The 19,454-nt window shown below is 47.7% G+C and overlaps 1 protein-coding gene across 1 annotated transcript; it reads left to right on the forward strand.

Annotated features, from left to right (window-relative positions):
• Positions 1–2,926: 2,926 nt before the first annotated feature.
• On the forward strand, positions 2,927–9,188 carry SPMIP5 (sperm microtubule inner protein 5; the record flags this gene model as incomplete). The annotated part of the gene is made up of 5 exons (XM_080912069.1): positions 2,927–2,981; positions 5,921–6,139; positions 7,518–7,704; positions 8,918–8,970; positions 9,058–9,188. The coding sequence occupies 5 exons, from the start codon at positions 2,927–2,929 to the stop codon at positions 9,186–9,188; spliced, it is 645 nt and encodes a 214-aa protein (XP_080768195.1).
• Positions 9,189–19,454: the final 10,266 nt, after the last annotated feature.

The raw sequence follows: 19,454 nt of genomic DNA on the forward strand, positions 1-19,454 counted from the left end.
GATCCGAATGTCACAGAAATTCGTTCACTAGACAGGACTGTGTCTGCAAACTCTGTCTTCACAGATTCTAATAAAGTAAAACTCAATTTCACATGGCCTAGAAGAGTCTTTCTCATTTGGGGTGTAGGTGGAGCTATAGGGGAACCATTACTGACTCAAGACCTTTCTGGTTGGCACAAGCTTTACTGACAGCCCACCCTTTGCTCAGAACCAAGGCTCCAGGGACGCCCAGAGTCCTGTCTCCTCCGAACGGGAAGAAAGAGGCTTGGCTGTAGAGGAGAGATGGGGAGAGTGAGTTGATAAAAATCAAGTCTAAGGCCTTGGTGGTGTCTGCCCTCAGGGCATCCCTGCAGGTGGAGGCTGTCTAAATCCTTGGCTTTCTTCCCGCTACCTCTGGAGCATGTTCTAAATCCACCCTACAGGGATTGGATGGCTGGAGGTGTGGGTCCCACGGTCCAAGGGAGTGAAAAGGTGGCTGGCTCTACCTACCTGGCTTGATCTAAAGTTCAGTGTCCAGGAGGGTACCGTCCCGTACACCCTAGGAAAAAAAACTAATGGGTGTTAGGCATTGGAAAGCCCCTTGGCCTCTGTAGATCCAACAGCCAGGCGGAGCTGTAAGGCCATCCTTGCCCTAATTGGTTCACACAATTAGGCAGTCTATTTGATTAGGAGTCAATCAAAATGAAATGATGACTCTCTTCCTTTCCATAAGACCACTGCTGAAAGTAAGACGGTTTCCTCGAGTACACTTTCATTTTGGTAAAGCACTTGTTTGCCTCCCAGGACCTTGGAAGGGGGCGGGAGTGGGGGAGGAACCACAAACAAACCCTAGCTGTCCTGATAGAGAAAATTGTCGGCAGGGAGGCTGAGGAAAGTGCCTGTTTGGAAGTCAGATGGACACAGACACCAATGAATTGCCTTCCTTTCCCTGACTGCTTCCTGCCCCTTGCTGGCCTCAGATGGCTGGGGTGGGGGGTTGGGGGGGCGGTGCTTAGAAACCACTGTCTACCTTTGAGGGGAAATGGTGCCAGTGGATTTCCGGCAAGGACCCCCTTTGTGTCTACACTGGCATCCTGCCTCCACTGGTGGGAACGAGGCGCTGGAGCTGCAGGCAAGGACTCCCAGAACCAACACTGATGATGCAAATATCTGAGTAGAACTGGCTGCTGAGAGATTAGCGGCCAAGTTTACTGGGTTTACCAAGTGCCTGTAGTTCTTGTCCCGGAGTCCTCCCAGCCCCGACCCCTGGTCCTCTCATAAGTGGTGTGGAATGCTACAAATATCCCGTATGAATCCAGCATCAGCCCCGCCCAGCCAGTGTGAGCTCACAAAGGTCTAGAGGAGCCTGTGGAAGGCAGAGCTGCCTGGTTCCCTGGGGATGCTCAGGCTGGCCCAGGTGAGAGCAAGGGACCTGTGAGAAGTATGTGGAGAAGGGTTCTTTCTTCTCCTGGTCCCCGTCCTTGCCTTTCTTCCGAAACCCTCCAAACTCCTTTCTACACCTGTCTCTAAGTGGCTTGTTTCTAAGCAAGGGTCACATTCTTTCAGCACTTTCTGCCCCCTGGGAATTTAGCAGCCCTGGCTCCGCTCCTGCACTTCCCCTCCAAAGTGCTGAAACAACTTATCTGATGCTCTGGTCTTTTGGCTTTTGTTTTTGTATTTTTTCATTGTTAAGTGTGGCATCTTCGATAGACACCTGTAGGGTGTAAACAAGAACGCAGTTCCCTTCAGCCAGGACCCATAGCCGGTAGGCTCTGAGTGCCTGCTGTCTTTACTGATCCTTATCTGGAAATGGGTGCAACAGTCGGGCAGTATTTGTGTTCTGGAGCTGTTGGGAGGATTCACTGCTTTCTGCCTGGAAGGGTCTGAGAACTTGGCCAGCAGGTGAGCAGTGTTAACCTGAACACGGGTTCTCAGCCAGGACCAGTCTAAAACCAGCCTTCTCCCGGGCATCAGGTACACAGTGCCAGAGGTTAAGGGGACCTTGGATGTGTCCCATCCCCATGGCTCTTTGCCTGCATAGTGTTGGACTGCTTCAACAAAGGACTTGTGTTCCCCGCCTCCCTTTCTACTTCAGGCTGTGGCCTCAAAATGTCTCTTTAAAGAGATGCACTGGCTTGGCAGGATAGATGAGCCAGGGGTGCACAGACAAGCCTTGGCTCCTTGTGGGAGACCACTGATTATCCCTGGGGAGGGGATTAGCTCCAGGGGTGGTTTCTAAGTCTCTGGTACTGGAAATGAACACCTGTCATCTCCATTCCTCCCCTCTTTGGATTCCATGTCAGATTTTTTTTTTTTTTGGTTTTCAGATCTTCCCAAGACAGTGCTCTGAGCCTTTGTTTGGGGACCTAGTCCCAAGATACCAATAGCATCCTGTCCCCCTAGTTATGACATCAGACACTGTCAGATGTTCTGAGAATAAAGGGACTTAGCAACTCAAGTTGCTACTAAAACCAGAGTCTGCCTGAGTTAAGAATGTGCTGTGGAGAAATGGCTTCTTACCATATTCCCCCATGCAAGTTTCATGAGCCTCACACAGGCTCTGACTGACCTGGTGGTTCCTGGGTCTTGGTCATTTTTATTCTGACAACCCTGTCATGTTTGGTAGTTATATATGCACATAGCTTTATTTGTTTGATGAGTGGATGGATGGATGGATGGATGGATGTGGTAGGAAGGGTGTCTTTGGAACGTGAGACACAGGTGGAGATCTACAATAAGTGTAAAAGGTAATGAGCCCTTGGTACTAGGTCTCTGGTTTATAACTAACAGCAGTTCTGCCGTCTAGCTTTGTATGTGATGGCGTTATAGCTCTCAGTATCAGCCCCTGACAAAGTCATTCTTTCAAACTCACGCATACTTACAGTAAGTCCTTGAGGCGGGGACTCTTGAAGTCACTTCTGGCTCTTTCCCTTCACTACAGAGTAAAATGGAACCTCCCAAGACCTTCATGAGAGAGCTGCCCATCACGCCAGGATATAGTGGTAAGTGGTGTTTGTAACAGTGGCCGTAGTCTCTGGCTTGTCTTGGAGCATTGTCTGTGTCTAACTGGGTTAGTGTGCATGTGCTACAGCTTTTAACACACACACTGAGGGCTGGAGAGACGGCTCAGCAGTTAAGAGCACTGACTGCTCTTCCAAAGGTCCTGAGTTCAATCCCCAGCAACCACATGGTGGCTCACAACCACCTGTAATGGGATCTGATGTCTTCTTCTGGTGTGTCTGAGGATGGCAAAAATGTACTCACATAAAATAAATAAATCTTAAAAAAAAAAGGACACACATTGAAGGTGCCCAGTTCTGCAAGAGGGTGGCAGCTAGTTTTGGATAACTGAGGAGAAACTGCTTAGGTCAAATCTTCCAGGACAGGGCTGGGCAAATCAGAAGCATTTGGCACCTGCTGGACAGTTTGTAGATAAGGATACGCTCGGTGACTGAAGATAGACAAACTACAGAATTTGGGGCTTTGTCCTTCCCAAGCTGGGCTTCCCCAAGTCTCCCACAAGGGTGCCTTCTTTCTCCTCTCACTTCTGCCCCGTGTCTCCCTCATACCGGGAGACGAAGCACATGCCCTGTTGAGGTTGTGGCCCTGAAATTCTATGTCTAAGAACAAGGGTTCTGACTGCCAAGAGAAGTTGCCCTCCTTTCCTGAAGGTTCTTCCACCTCAGGCTTCGGAGTCACTGAGAACTGTGAGCAGCCCAGGAGTGATGTGCTCAGTGGGACCCCAGTTTCCATCCGTACCCAGCTCTTCTCCGAAGGGGCTCAGAGAACATTCCAAGGCTGACCAGGCTCAAATGACCTTCTTTATTCGAGGAATGAACTCTCTATGAACTGGCAACCAGCCCCATCGGCTCTTGGTTCTTCAAGTGGATTTAGTGAGTTTGAGCCTCCAGTCTGTCCCTCTTCTCTTATTAAGGACACCGGTCTTTGGCTCTGAGAACAGCTTAGACGTGGAATGATCTTGCTTTTAGTTCTGTAGTTATATTTTTAAGACCATATTTCCCCCAGAAGGTCATGTCTACAGGTATCAGGGGTTAAGGACTTAGTATGTGTATTTGGGGGAATACAACTTACTGAATCACATGGGAAACCCTGGTGATTAAAGGAGGAGGCATATACACACATCTTTGTAAGTATCCTTCCTGGTCCTCATCAAGATTCAGGAAGATGTCTTGCATTATTAGGCTATGAGTATTATGTATACATATACATAGAGTACACATATATAGACTATGTAGATGAAAGTAGGTCCTGGTGGTAGAAAGATGCTACTTTATAAAGGGCCCGAGTTTCTGTGGCTCCTCCAAAGCATCGTGGGACACATTTGATTGTCCAGCGGTTGGGGAAAATAACTGGTATATAGTTATTGCTGTGACCAAACACCTGATAAGGAACAGTGTAAGGGACATATTGTGACTACAGCTTAAGGGCACAGCCCATTGTGGGCAGGAAGGCCTGGCAGCAAGAGCTCGTGGATGGGACCTCCCCTTATGATGGACCAAGAAGCAGAGAGTACAGGAAGTGGTCCTTGGCGCTAAATCTTAGCATCTGCCTTCAGCCAGACCCACCTCCACAACCTCCCCAGGCAGTCTGCAGCCAGACCCCATCTCCACAACCTCCCCAGGCAGTCTGCAGCCAGACCCCACCTCCACAACCTCCCCAGGCCAGACCCCACCTCCACAACCTCCCTAGGCCAGACCCCCACCTCCACAACCTCCCCAGGCAGTCTGCAGCCAGACCCCACCTCCACAACCTCCCCAGGCAGTCTGCAGCCAGACCCCCACCTCCACAACCTCCCCAGGCAGTCTGCAGCCAGACCCCACCTCCACAACCTCCCCAGGCAGTCTGCAGCCAGACCCCACCTCCACAACCTCCCCAGGCCAAACCCCACCTCCACAACCTCCCCAGGCCAGACCCCCACCTCCACAACCTCCCCAGGCAGTCTGCAGCCAGACCCCATCTCCACAACCTCCCCAGGCAGCGCCAAGGGACCAAGTTTCAAACGTGCAAGCCTGCGGAGACACATTTTACATTCAAGCCACAGCAGATAAGGGATCTTGGTCTTCAGTCCTGTCTAGGTTAGTGGATTAGATTCTTCTAGAAGGGGCTTTCTTGTTGAGTAGTGGAGTCAGAGCATTGACATTCACCCCCACCACCAGGTTCTCTTTCCTCAGCAACAAAGACGAAAGCCGATCGCTTGTGTGAGAGACATTTATTTACTTTGCAGCTTAACACTAAGTTCTTAACCAGTTCCCTCGGTTCTTTTTTCTTTTCTTTTTTAAAAAATGGTTTTATTGTGGGACCGAAGCACTTACGGATTCAGCATCCAGTTTAAATAAATAGTCGTGTTTTACCCTTACTAATTGTAATGATTACATGTTATTTTGCGGGAAATGGTGAAAAATTGTCCTGGGGGTGGGTCTTGCAGATAATGAATTTACCTTTTTATGTTATAGTCTTGCTTTTAATGGGCCTGCAATTTCCCTATGGTCTGGCAAGAAAGATCCCAGATTGCATCTGGGAAGTGTCAAGGAAAATACGCTTTCTCTCTTAAAAAAAAAAAAAAAAAAAAGATGAATAATTTCAATTACTCCTCAGACTATCATTTGGGCCCATTAAATGCTTTCCCCATTTGCTGTTCAGCCTGACATCGGGGGCTTTGCCATCAAAGTGTATGACTGTCATCGCCTTTGTTGAAATAGACCTTCCCTCCCCAGCTTCAAGGTCATTTTTCTGCAGCCTTGGGAGGGCCCAGCTATGGTGCAAACAACAACACCGCTTGTATTAATGGCCTCTGGAAAAATACAGCGTTGGTGGCGGTGGAGGGGAGCCAAATGGAGGGCTGTGGCGGCGGGTACAGAGGCAGGCTCTCAGACTGTAGCTGGCACCCTCACTCCTGCTGTGATTCCCTGTACTTCCCCAGGCTTCATACCATGGCTCAGTTGCCAGGAAAGCTCCAGCGAGGACCGCATGAATCCCTGTGTGAAAGCCTTCCAGGAGAGAGCACAGAGATACAAGGAGGAGCAGCAGGAACTAAACTGCTCTGTGGCCAACATCCGGCCCCTGAAGCCCATCTGTTCCGAGGACACGGTCCTGTGGGTGCTGCATGAATATGCCAAAAAGTACCACCCTCTGACTCTGGGTATGGCCTCCCCAGCAGCGAATCAGCGTCTCTTATCCCTGGACCTGCGTGATATCCCAGAAGGCCATTGTGCAGCAAGGAAAAGCACCTAATGAGCACAGCTCGAGTTGAAGGGACCGAACCTGGGGTGGGGGAGGGCATGCGGAGGGAGAAGGGTTCATGTGGAAGGGACCTGAGGAGCAGTAGGGAGAGGGTGTCAGCGTCCTCAGAGCACTTTCAACATCAGTTTATGGATCTGTGTCTTCCACTTTGGGAGTTTTCTCTAAGCGGGCTGCTCTTGTTCTCTACGCGGACAGGATAGCCTGTGAGGATGGCACGGTCATTCTCCATTAGAGGACCCTACAGGTGCCCCTCAAGGGCTCATAGCAAGGATGCTGACCATCCTAGATTTGAATCCAGCTGCTGTAGATACTAATTCTGCAGGAAGAATGACAGACAGGATACAGTGATAATTTAATGGGATTTTAAGCTGGATTGTTTGTATATCTAAAGGGAAAGTAATGGAGGGCTGGAGAATGGTTCAGTCTGTAGAGTGCTCACTTGCATAAGCCTCCGGACATGTTTGATCACCCCAGAGCCCATGTAAAGAAGCCAGGTACGGTGGCACATGACTGTCATCATTGCATAGGTAGGTCTCGGGGACTTGCTGGTCAGCTAGCATAGCCGAATTGATCTCCAGAGTCATTGAGATATCCTGCCTTAAAAAATAAGGCGAGGCTGTTTAAAGAAATATGTGGATACACACTGCACACACACCCATACACACACACACACACACACACACACACACACACACAGAGGCACACTGGGCTGATAGCCCAGTTAATACTAAGTTGTTTAGGGACTTACTCAGAACACTTAATAGTTTGTATGTGCAGAGAAAATGGACTAGGCATTCCCTACAGTGCTGTCCAACTTCCATCTGGACCTCGGGGCCTCTTTTGCTTCTTCCAGCACCTGAAGGAGACAGTGAAGCTGGCCAAGGCCATCTTGCTAATCAGTGTTGCCACTAGGACCTAATGGCAGCTTCTGGTGCTGATTCCAATGTGGTTCTTCCCACCTGGAGACTCTGCTGGATTTAGGATCCAGCAGAGAGCTGGTGTGCCCTGGACCTATTCTAACTACTTCCTGGCAATGTCTCAGGACTTGCCACAGAAGTAACACGTGGAGTTAACAGTAGCATGTGTTTCCAAGGCTGCTAAGAGAAGGAAAGAAGATATTAGGAGGGAAGCTGGTGCACAGTGAGGCCCTAGGTTTGGCTGGCACACAGTGGGGCCCAAGGTGTGGCCTAGAGGTTCCTGGGATAACCTCCTATGCCAGGGTACTTAGGAGTTCTTCCCACTGAGCTTCTCTGAAACTCTGTGTTGTCTCCTTACAGAATGCAAAAATGAGAAGAAACCTCTGCAGGAGCCCCCTATTCCTGGCTGGGCAGGCTTCCTGCCCAGATCCAGGGTCACTGAATTTGGCTATGCCACAAGGTATACCATCATGGCCAAAAAGTGCTACGAGGACTTCCTGGGTTTGGTGGAGCGGGCCAAGAAGGCTCAACTGAAGCCATATGAGAAGTAAGTGTAGCTTGCATCACACATAAACTGCCGGATCTAGGGAGAAGAACCAGTGGTAGGGTTTCAGCAGGGTGTTCCTGTGGGCAGCCCTGGTCTGAACACATCTTCCAGGCTCCAAGCAACAAACAGATCAAGCTCTCAGCACAATGCAGTCTTATTTGTCCCAGAGGAACAAAGGGCAGGGAAAAGGAGATAAAGACAGCAGAGTGGGAGGGTTGACACAGGAGAGGGGAATGGGGCTTTTGTCTCATAGGGGCAGACAAAGGATTGCCTCTGGATAAAGGAAACAGATGTGGCCCATAGGCAAATGGTAAATTATAAAGGTACAAAAGGGAAAACCCCTAGTTAGGATCAGATGTTTAATTTTGGCTGGACAGGTTAATTTGAACAGCTGTCAGGGGCTCTTGATTGCTGGACTTGAGTTCTTTGGTAGCTGGACCCTGGTGGTCAGTTTCAGGAGGAGGAGGTGGCTGAATCAGGAAATAGACATTGGCGTCTCACTTTAGAAATGTAATCTACTGGATTTCAGCAAGGCAGAGGGGATGAGGGACACAGGTGATGCCTTCCAGAGCCGTTTGCCTTGCTCGCCCTGGCTGGAGTCCCTTCAGAACTGTCTCAGCATCGGCCTAAGACTTAAGGTGCTAAGGGAAGTCAAGGTGGTTGCACACCTGTTGTTCCAAAGTTCCGAGGCAGGCAAATCCTGTGATTTTGGGACTTAGTCTACATTCTGAGTTCCAGGACAGCCAAGGTTACCTTGGGAGATCCATTCAGTCTCAAAAAAAAAAAAAAAAAAAAAAAAAATCAAACAAAAAAATGAGGGTGATTGGTTGTAATATCTGTCACCCCATTGATTGTTGGGATTGATTTGGAAGACCTGGCTGGCTGGGTGTTGTCCCTTTCTTCCATCTCTGCCCCCTTCCCGGAGCTGTCTCCTTTGTGGAAGAGGACCAACCTACTGTGTTCCCTGCTGGAACCTCCAAACATTCTCTCAAGAAGCTGAGGGAGGGTCTGGCAGGAGCTCTGGAGCAAGACACAAAGCGACTCTCAGTCTGCTTACCATCTGAGAAACAGGGATGGTATTCCAAACCTTAGGGCAGCTTATAAAGGTTACAACAAATGCAGCATGCTGGCTCACAAGGAGTGATGTCATGCTTCCTGCTTATTCTAGAACATATGTCACGAGTTCTGCTCAGCCTCTTAACCCTTCTCCCAGAGTCTGGCCACTGCAAGGTCTCCCACACTCATATCCAGAATCCTCTGTGCCAGGTAAGCAAGGGAGGCATTGTTTCCTTCTGAGCCTTCTGCTTGGCTGGGTTGCCTGTGTGCAGTTCATATGGTGTCTTTCTCTTCCAGGTCACATATCCCCAAGTGAGGACCCCGAAGCTCCCAGGCCCTGTGGCTGTGCTCAGTGGCCCAGCCTGTCCTGCAGCAGGAATGTGTATGGGGAGCCACTGTTATTGGCAAAGAAATTTGCCCAGAACTAGAGTCCTTCCTTCTCCTTAGGAGATGTGAGCCTCGAGCTCAGACACCTGCTTTGCTTGCATTGAATCCAGCCTTTGGCACTGAGGAGATTTAGTAAGAATTCCTTAACTGCTGCCCCCAGTAATTAGCACTGTCCCTACTATGACAGTCTGTGAATTCAGAGGCTACATCTCAGCATATTAACCTTGTTTGATTGTTTGTTTGATTGCTGTTTGCTGTTTGTTTTGGCTTGAGGATCTGCTTTGATCATACTCCATGGATCCAAGACAGGGAAATCAAGGCCAGACTGCTGGGAGCAAAAGAGACCTCAGGGGGCAAGAACAGACTCTGGAGGGCAGCTTCAGTGAGACATCTCATTTAATGGGGGCTGGAGGCGGGGGACAAAGACTATTTAAACCTCTGGGGCAGTGGGAAGATGCTATCAGGGTGACTGTTGTAGAAAATGTTTAATCTCAAGCTGGGGCTTCTACCCCTTCCTGTCTCACTTCTGCCCAGCCATTCTGTCGACAGACGTCTTTATTCACCAAACAGGGATAATGTGAAGGACAGGGTTACATAGCCTCATTCTGTACACACACTCCTTTGGGCAACCAGGCCTTGGAGGCCAGTATTTAGCATTACAATACAAGCAAAAGGCAGTCCATTATTGGCTGGAGATGCCTCGTTAGTATGAGTAGGAATTCCAGGGGCTGCTGGAAACCAGGCTACAGGACCTCCTCTAGTGAGCAAATATAAGCATGCAGGCCTGGGGCAGTGGGGAAGCCATCCTTCTCCTACAGATCTCAGGGTGAGATTTCTAGGGTTTGGACACACCACAAGCCCAGTCCCACAGGGATGGGAAATGGGAGCTCGAATATATTGACCTAGTAAAGGGCTTACCTAGACTGTGTCTTTCTAACACAAGGGATGCCTTGTGTGGCTTGGCCATGCTCTGCCTCCAACCCTAGCACAAATATCCTGCTGAAACCCTGTTTTTCTAGAATTCAAGCTCTCCTGGAGACTCCTCCAGTCAGTAGATTGAGTGAGATTACACAGGCTACTTAAACACAATACCCAGCTGGGTAGCTTCATCACACAGGAAGTCCAAATGTGTAGGTTGCAGTTGCTGGGACCAAAGAACTAAGAACATAACTCGAGGGAGGAAGGACTTATAGTGGACCAAGGTTTGAAGGTGACAATCCATCGTGGTGGAGAAAGCATGGCTGGCAAGAACATGAGGTGGCACACAGATACATGGTGTCTTCAGTCAGTAAACCTCAGGGCCCTCCCTGAATCGGCCCGCCTAAATGCTCTGCACTATTTTACAATAGCACCACTGGGAAGGACAGTGTTCAACCACGGGAGCCTGTGAGGACATTTCACATTTGAACCACGTGTCCTCCTCCTTGTCACATGGCATTCTTCCTGTGTGAGACACACTGCCTCACAGACACACTGGCATAGGAGTTCACTGTGCTCCAACCTGATGCCATCTAACTAATCGAGTCTGCAGAGATCCCGTTTCCAAGTCAATTGTATTCTGAGGTTGTTTTTTAAGGGACTCAGTTCAGCCAGTAAGATTGGCTTCCTGTCTTTTTCCTGTGGCTCTCTGACTTCGTGTGGCAGCTGTCAGAACTGAAAGGGATCAGAGGGAGACTGGAGGGCAGAGTCTGTCCATGGGCAGCAAACCATTCAGAGACTTGCAGAGCCTAAAGAGGCGGCCTTTTGGGGGAGTTTCTCACGAAGCAAGGTCATTTTTGTGTGCATAGATTGAGTTTTCTTCAGAAAAGAAAAGACATAGGGATTGTGGAATAAGTATGAATTGGTTTAAAGGTATCTTTTAGGACCAGAAAGATAGCTCAATAGTTAAGACTCCTGCCATCAAGTCTGACTTAAAGTCAATCTCTGGGACCCACATGATGGAAGAAGAAAACCAACTCCCATAGGTTGTTATGAGTGCCTAAATACATAAAATATAATAAACCCAATATATTGGGGGCTTTGTTTAAGGGAGAAAGAAAGCCATATCTCAGCAGAAGGAAACTGATGTTCTCTTCAAAGGGCTGAGGCGACGCTCCAGGAATCCATCCTGGTTCTTCCAACCCTGACGGAGTGATTCCGCAACCACACGGAGGAACCAGAAACTGTCCCTCAGCTGCCTGAGCTGTTGCTGAGGCTGCTGCTGCACTATCAGGCTCCCCAAGATGAGAAGCTTGAGAGGTGTGTCTGCTTGACCCCTCTGTCATCTTCCACTCGCAGGCAGGTAGCCGTCTCGGGCTACTGGGGACATTTTCTGGAAAATGAAGGAGATGACTAACTGGCATATTTCTCACTTGCCCTCCTTCCAGGAGTCAAAGTCTGTGTCAATATTTAATTTCTTGACTAATTCATTTTGTACCAACTTTTTAAAAAGTGGCTTAAACTTACACTTTCAAACAACCCTCCGGAAAACAACCCCATGGGCGAGGTAGTGAGGTGAGAGGCAGTCTGACCCTGAGCAGCCTGTGTTTCTCCAGGTCACCATCACCAAGTTCAGGGTGCAGGATTGCGATCCCCTTTGTCTCCTCAGTTCTGCTTTGCCATTCTTTTCCTTGATCCTTCCTTTCTGTTTCCCTCTAGCCTATAATTTCCAAGAGCTCCTGTCGGCCGGGAGAGTGTATTGAGGTGATTTTTGCCTTGCAGCAAATTATCATTATTAGCACAGACTGCATCCGTAATGATCCATAATGAGTTCAGTCTTGCCACTAAAAACAATTCTGTTACCAGAGGAGGAGGAGGAGGGGAAGAGAAGGAGGAAGAGAAGAGAAGGGAAGAGGAAGGAGGAAGAAGAGGAGGGGAGGAGGAGAAAGGAAGAAGAGAAAGAAGAAGAGGGGAGAAGATGATGAGGAAAAGGAATAGGAGGAAGAGGAGGGAGAGGAAAAGAGGAGGAAAGAAGGAAGAGCAAGAGGAGGAGGAGGGGAAAGAGGAGGGAGATCAAGAGGAGGTTGGGGAGGACAAGAGAAAGAAATAATTCCTTGGCCCAAATGGGCCTCTTTCCAAAATAGCTTGGTCTCTGTGACAATGAAAGTCCTCTTTATAGGGTCACCTTCACTTTCTGTACAAACTTCTTAGCTCCCCTTCAGGATGCTGGAGAAGGGACACCAACACCCTTTGTCCTTGCCACAGGTCCTGCAATGTGACCAGCTGTTCGTAAAGGGGCTACGAGTCTTTGACTTTGCTTAGGCACATCTGTATACAGTATAGGCCACAGCTCTCCAGAGTTCAAACCTCAGCTTTTATTTCTGCATGTGTGACGGAGGGCACACTCTCTGAGAACCACATTCCTCACTTGTAGTATCCTCATGCTATTAAGAGAGCAGACAGTGTAGGCTTAGATTTTCAAAACCTGCTTCAATAAAGGTTCTTAAATGCTTTAACCTCTTCTAGCCCTCTACCCACCAGAGGTAGTGGAATGGAAAGGTTTCTAAGGCAAAGAGGGATGTGGACCTGTTTAGAAATAGTTCTTTTGGGCGATTCCAATCTTTGTTGTCAGGATATCAGCAGTTCAGTTCACACAAAGCAGCAGTAGCTTGATCCATTTACAAACATCATTCACGAATCAGCAATGGCGGTTCAATCCAAAAGAAACAAAGAAACCACAAGAAACTTCCAGTCTGCCTGAGTCTGCAGAAGTAGCATGGGGCCTCTAGAAATATCACGAGAAGTTCTTGGTACATTTCTCTCTACAAAGTCACATGATCTGCAAAGAAGGCAAGGCAAACTAGTATGCCAGCTTTGTCAGCAAAGACCAGCATCAGCAAAGCCCAACAAAGACCAGAGTGGCAAGGCGAACCAATGCCACACACCATCGTTCACTGTCTGTTGGGTTATATTACACCCTTTCCACGTGTTCTCTCCAGCATCCGCTCTACCAAAACATCAGATGCCCCTTTTCAGGCAGCTTCCAGCAAAACGTGTCTGTTCTCAGCAAAACATCCTCTCATAATACAGCTACCAGAAAAAAGACAAAATTAAGTCTCCAAATAAACCAGAAACTTTCACTTCAAGGCAGGCATGGGACTGTGGCTGTGGCTCAGTGTCATGTGCCTGGCTAGGGTTGGGGAGGTTCTAGGTTCCGTCCACAGCTCTACTATGTTAACATTGGTTATACTTGTTGCAGCTGTCTACTCAACAAGAAGAAATCTATTTTGTCTTTCACTTTAAGAGGGTACAATATGTCATGGTCAGGAAGACACCGGCTGCAGAAAGAGAAGCCAGCTGGTGATGTCACAGCCATGGTTGGCAGAAAGATGAATCTCAGTGCTCAGCTAGCTCTCTCCTATTTTATTCAGGATTCCAGCCCATAGAACAATGCTGCCTGTGGTGAGGATTTGTCTTCTCTGATCAGTTATCCCAGTCTGGTTACCCCTCACAGAAGTGCCAGGAGATAGGTCTCCTAGATGAGTCTAGAAACTGTACAGTTGACAAGATAAACTAGTACACCTATAAAACAAGGAGATGCAACCAATGAAAATAACAATGTAGAAAGTCCTGTGGACAATAAGTGGCCCAGACAGAAGGAAGGTCCATGTGCTAATCCCTCATGCTACTTTGGGCTGTGGATCTTCTCCTCAGCCACTGTCATAGTGGACAACCTCTAAAGATCCACTGGCTCCCCCTAGTTCACCTCAGGAAGGTAAGAGGTGAGAGAATGCGAGGGGCTTGAGAGGGTACAGCGAGCTCCAGGGTTAGGAGCCACTGCTTGCTTCAGGAGTCCTCTGGCCTTGTAATGCCTCATTCCTGTTGGATGGTCTCCATGAGAAAACACCTGCTTCAAGTCCCTGTGTCTGTCATAACAACGGTCACCCTACCTTCATGTGGGGGTTGTTTTGTAAGATTCAGTGAAACAATGGTATCATGGCATCTATTTCACATTTTGCAGCTGTCAAGTTCATATGTACAGGCAGACCTTCAAGTGTGACCATTGCTGAAAGCATCAGGTCAGACAGGAAGAGGCTAAGCTGAACTCTTCCGGTAAGCATGGAGATGGATTATTGGATAACTCTTACACTTGCCTAAAGTCCCCCAGTTTTTGTAAGTTTTAAAGTTGGCTAAGGGTTTCTGACAGTTTCCTAATTCTTCAGACTTGGCTGTATTTGCAGTATTGTAAAATTTGGTTGGTTGGTCTCTTTCTCTCGTGTGTGTGTGTGTGTGTGTGTGTGTGTGTGTGTGTGTGTTTGCATAGGGCATAGAATCCTCTGAAACTGAAGTTACAAGAGGTTGTGTGCCCTACTATGTGGGTTCTGGAAAGCAAATATGGGTCCTCTGGAAAAGCATCAGGGCATGCTCTTAACAGTTGAGCCATCTCTCTAGCCCCAAAAGAACAGTTTCTATATCAGGCCTGGTGTGTGTTTGTTATTTTGCATCAACTTGATGCAACCTAGAGTTACCTGGGAGGGAGCCATAACTGAAGAACTGCCTCCATCAGATTTGCCGGTGCCATGCTTAAGAACAACCGTCTCAACTGATGATTGCAGTGGGAAGGCCTAGTCCCAGATGATACTTTCTGCAGGCATCTGGGCCAAGGCTGGATTAGGAAGCTAGCTAAGGATAAGCTTGTGAGCGAGTCAGTAAGACCTTACTTCTTGGTTCCTGTCTCCAGTCCTTTACATGACTTCCTCAATAATCATGACCAGTGTTTTGGCTGAAATAAACCCTTTCCTTCCCAAGCTGATTTTGGTCAGAGTGTTTACCACGGCAATATACAGCAAACCAGAACAAGGCCAGTTACATAATACAAGCTTGAAGAGCACAGGGACTTTGACAGTGACTACCACTGTCAGTAGGAGAATGGCTACAGTGTGTACCTAAGTAGATGGTCACTGTGTTTCAATAAAACTTTATTGACACAATTTTTTAAGTTTATAAGCTTTCTGTGTATCATGAGATGTCATTTGTATTTTGAATTTCTAAGAAACAATTAGAACCATGAATACCATTCTTAGCGAAGGGAGAGGAAGGACAAACAGCAGGGAGCTTGGAACTATCTCTAGCCTCTCCTCTCAGCAACGAATTAAGCCAAAAGAGTGTCTCTAGCCAGACTCTAGTTGTCAGTGATTTGGAACAGTATGGGCCAGCAAGCACCCCTCTGAGATTCCAGAAACATAGCCTCCTGCAGTCAGAGCTCTGAGAATTCAGCCCAAACCCATGGCCAAAAGACAGGAGGACAAAGACCAGCATGGAGCTTGTATTAGCTGGGAGAAAGCCCACGGTGGCCTGAGAGAAGGCAGAAACAAAGACCCAGGAGAGGCTTTTTATACCATGCATTAAAGTCAAAATCTAATTTAGATGAAAATTGAGACGCAGAAATGAAAAGTGTTTGTGTCTTCAGCCATTCGGCTGCATGCTCTCTAACACCACCAGCTTGACAAAATACATTCCCTTGGCCTGAAAATAAAGACAGTATCCCTTCTTTCTCTGCATCTGATTTTGTTGTCTTTGCAAATTGTTTTAGCTCTGTGGATGGTACAAACTCCATTTCTGATCCTCCACCAACAAAAAACAGAGCATTAAAGTGTTTAAGGTTCAATCAAAGGCTTGCTGTGTGCGGCACAATATTAAAGTAACGGAAAAATCAATTCCATTTTTTTTTTTATTTTGAACGTGGTTTGTCACAAATAGCATTCTAATAGATAAGTGATTATACGGTAGCAAATGTAATTTATATATACTATATACCGAGAGCTATGCCTTTGTCGGCCGTCATTAAGGAATTTGACACATAGGCAGAGGAACAATAAATGTCAGCTGAAATATACACCAGGGTGATAGAAATGGGCTGCTGAAATGCACGGCACTGGCAAACACTATACTTATGAGTAATAACACGCAGTCTAAAGTAGCTTGGGTTTTCAAACAAGAACGCTTTTTACGTTGTCATTTAAAATATCTCATATTTCTGAAGGTCAGGAATACATGGCACCATTAGCATTAAAAGCTAGTAAAAGATATTCATTTAACATAACATTTTATGAAACAGCTTTGTAAAGCATTCATTTTATTTTTTTTCCCACCCGATGGAGGCCGAGAAGGCGCGGTGAGGACGCTGGATTCTCTGAGGGTGCCTTCCCGTGGCACCCTCGTTGCTGTTTATGTCTTTATTCAGGAAACTATGGAATTATGGGGCTTGGGCCTGGGAAGGCTGGTGCTGTGGAATAAGTTGTCTACGGCTGCCTGGCAGAGTCTGCGGATGTTAATGTCACACTAGGGGCGTGGGGTGAGGCTGTCAGAGGTGAGGGTGAAGGGAGGTGGGGAGGAGAGGCTTTTACCTTGAGTTTCAGCAACAGCAGCTGGTGAATCGGGATCTGCATTCAGATAGAGACTCAAGTCTATCCCGGGGGAGGCCGCCATTGAAGGCCATTTGGGAACCTTTTCCCTTCCATACCCACTGAACCGCAAACACAGCAGCAGACTTGGTCTTCTGGACTCCTGCAACCAGTCAGTCCCTGTCTCTCCTCTTTTCCCTAGATTTAGATTTTTTTTATTAATTGTTTTATTTACATTCCAAATGTTGCCGCCCTTCCCTGTCCTCACTCCAAATGTTTTCCATGCCCTTCTCCCTCCCATTTCTCTCTGAGTGGGTGCTCGCTACCTTACCCCCACCCACCCAAATCCACCTTCCCTGGGGCATCAAGTATCTACAGGATTAGGTGCATCCTGTCCCACTAAAAACTCCAAATCTAACTCAAGCAGTCAGATTGTCTAAGGTTTACTCAGAAACCGTACTGACAGCCACCTGGAATGATCAGAAATCAATCCCTTTATCACCTTTATCTCAACTTCTTTTGAAATGAAAACAGATGCGGTATTTTCTGGCCTCTTGGGAGGGTTCTATGTGGCTTCCTCGGCTGTCAGGGTATTTCAAATAGCCTGGGTAGTGGGCAGATGGGTGAAATATACAAACAAGTTTCCATGGCAGCACCTCAGTACCACTTGTGCTCACCCAGGGTGAGGGGGTGCTACCTATTTTGGTACATAAGGATCTCCGTTTACTTTTGCTGGAAAATGTTAAATTTTGCATAATCCATTGAACTGTCATTTTGGTCATATCTGCGTTCTCTGTTTCCTCACGTGAGGTGGAATCTCCAGTGTTTGCACTGTACTTTCCCCTGATGTGCTTGGGATGTGGTCTCATGCTGACCCCCCCCACACACACACACACACACAATGGATGCTGAGAATTTGCAGGTCCTTATGAGCTGAGGCCTTTGGGAAGAGATGAATGAGAGTCAGGTCTCAGGAACAGGCTTTTCATGAGGACAGGTCGCTATGGGTCAGTTTGCCCACCTGCTTCTCTCTTGCTTCTGCACACACCCACTTGTCCAGACTCTCCAGCTACCAGAAGTGTGAGAGTAAAGAGAAAAGCTTTTTTCTCCCTGTGCTGCCCCCATCCTGCATTCTGCCATTGTTAGCAATTGTTTCAATAGTAACAGATTAGAGCAGCCTTCCCACAGGCCAGCTGCCCACTTTCCTCTGCAGGTCTCTTCTGGTTGCCTTATCTGAACCCTGGGCCTTGGTTGTGCATACTCCACAGCCTTCTCTGACTTGTCTTACCCACTTGCCTTTCAGTCTCTGGTACTCTGAAATACAAATCATGTCAACCGGTACTTCTCGCCTCATGGGTCGGCTGCTGCTTATGTGCCAGGCACCGTGGTAGGCGATTTTCGTGCACGCCATATTTGCATAATCCTAACTGCTGCCCTGTGTGCACTGTGACTGTTGAGCACAGAGCAGTCAAGTGCAGTGCCAGCTGGGGACCAACTGCGAGGCTTTATTTCTCCGTCAGGGCTGGAGAGATGGCTCAGTGGTTAAGAGCACTGGCTGCTCTTCTGGAGGGCCTGAGTTCAATTACCAGCAACCACATGATGGCTCACAACCACCTGTAATGGGAATTGATGCCCTCTTCTGGTGTGTCTGAAAACAGCTACAGTGTACTCATGTGAAATAAATAATCTTAAAAAAGAAAAAACTGCTGGAGAGATAGCTCAGTGGTTAGGAGCCAGTATTGCTCTCATAGAGGACCAGAGTTTGGTTCCTTGTATTTATACTGGTCAGCTCATAGCCATTTGTAACTCTAGAATGTGCTCTCTCTCTCTCTCTCTCTCTCTCTCTCTCTCTCTCTCTCTCTCTCTTTCTCTCTCTCACATATATATACACACACATACAGAGAGAGAGAGAGAGAGAGAGAGAGAGAGAGAGAGAGAGAGAGAGAGAGAGAGAGAGAGACATTGTCTGGCATCAATTCGAGGAGAAGCCCTTGGTCCTGTTAAGGCTCATTTCCCCAGTGTAGAGGAGGAGGGTGGGTGGGAGCATTCTCATAGAAGTAGGGGAAGGGGGATTGGAGGAGGAGAAACCTGGAAAGGGGATGACACTTGAAATGTAAATACATAAAATATCCCATATAAAAAGGAGGGGGAATGAGGAAAAGGAGAGTGGGCTGAGAACTCGAGATACTGAGCGGAAACCCTTCAGTTCCACTGTGGGCTCTTCACTTCCAGTATCAGTCCCTGCTTCCTTTGCTCCATTCCTGGAAGTGACCAAACGAAACCATTTCCAGATTCTGAGAATCACACAAGGACTACCCCACTGTGGCCCGTCCAGTTCACCAGCAGAAAACACCAGAAAAAGAGATTAATCGTATGCATGCTTGTGATGGGAAAGCCTTCTCCTCATCATCTTCTTCCTCAGCTCCCACATTCACACTGCCCACACCTATCCTTCATTCACAAGCTTCTAGATAAGTGAGACCCTTTTCTGTACCATTAGATAACAACACCAGCTTACGGAGAGTGAAGCGCTCCAGCTGACGGCATGTGTAGTATCCTTCATAATGTGCACTTGAATAAAAGGGTAGGGGGTGAAATGGACACAAACATCTGCATATGCAGAGTATTTCTGGGGAATAAACCCAAGTTATCTCTGGGAGAAAAATCCACACAACCGGAGATGAAGGGATGTTCGGTATCGAGTGGATTCTGCACCAAGTGCAGGTGTTAACTTGCTCGTTTAAAGCCTGATCCTCTTCTTTTATGTCATGAGTTGATTTTAACCCAAAACACAAAAGTGCACAGTAATCTGACCACAAGAAACACAAATGCCCTGAAATCCAGAGATGGGACGGAAGGGTGGGTGTATGGTTACCTTGCCCTTTGACCCAGGCTTTTTCCAAACTGTGACCCCACATGTTACACTTCAGCCTCAGACCAAGTACTTCAGGAATGTTTATTATGGGACGAGGCACACACACACCT

This window comes from Micromys minutus, assembly GCF_963924665.1.
Source record: "Micromys minutus genome assembly, chromosome: 2".
Lineage (NCBI taxonomy): Eukaryota > Metazoa > Chordata > Mammalia > Rodentia > Muridae > Micromys > Micromys minutus.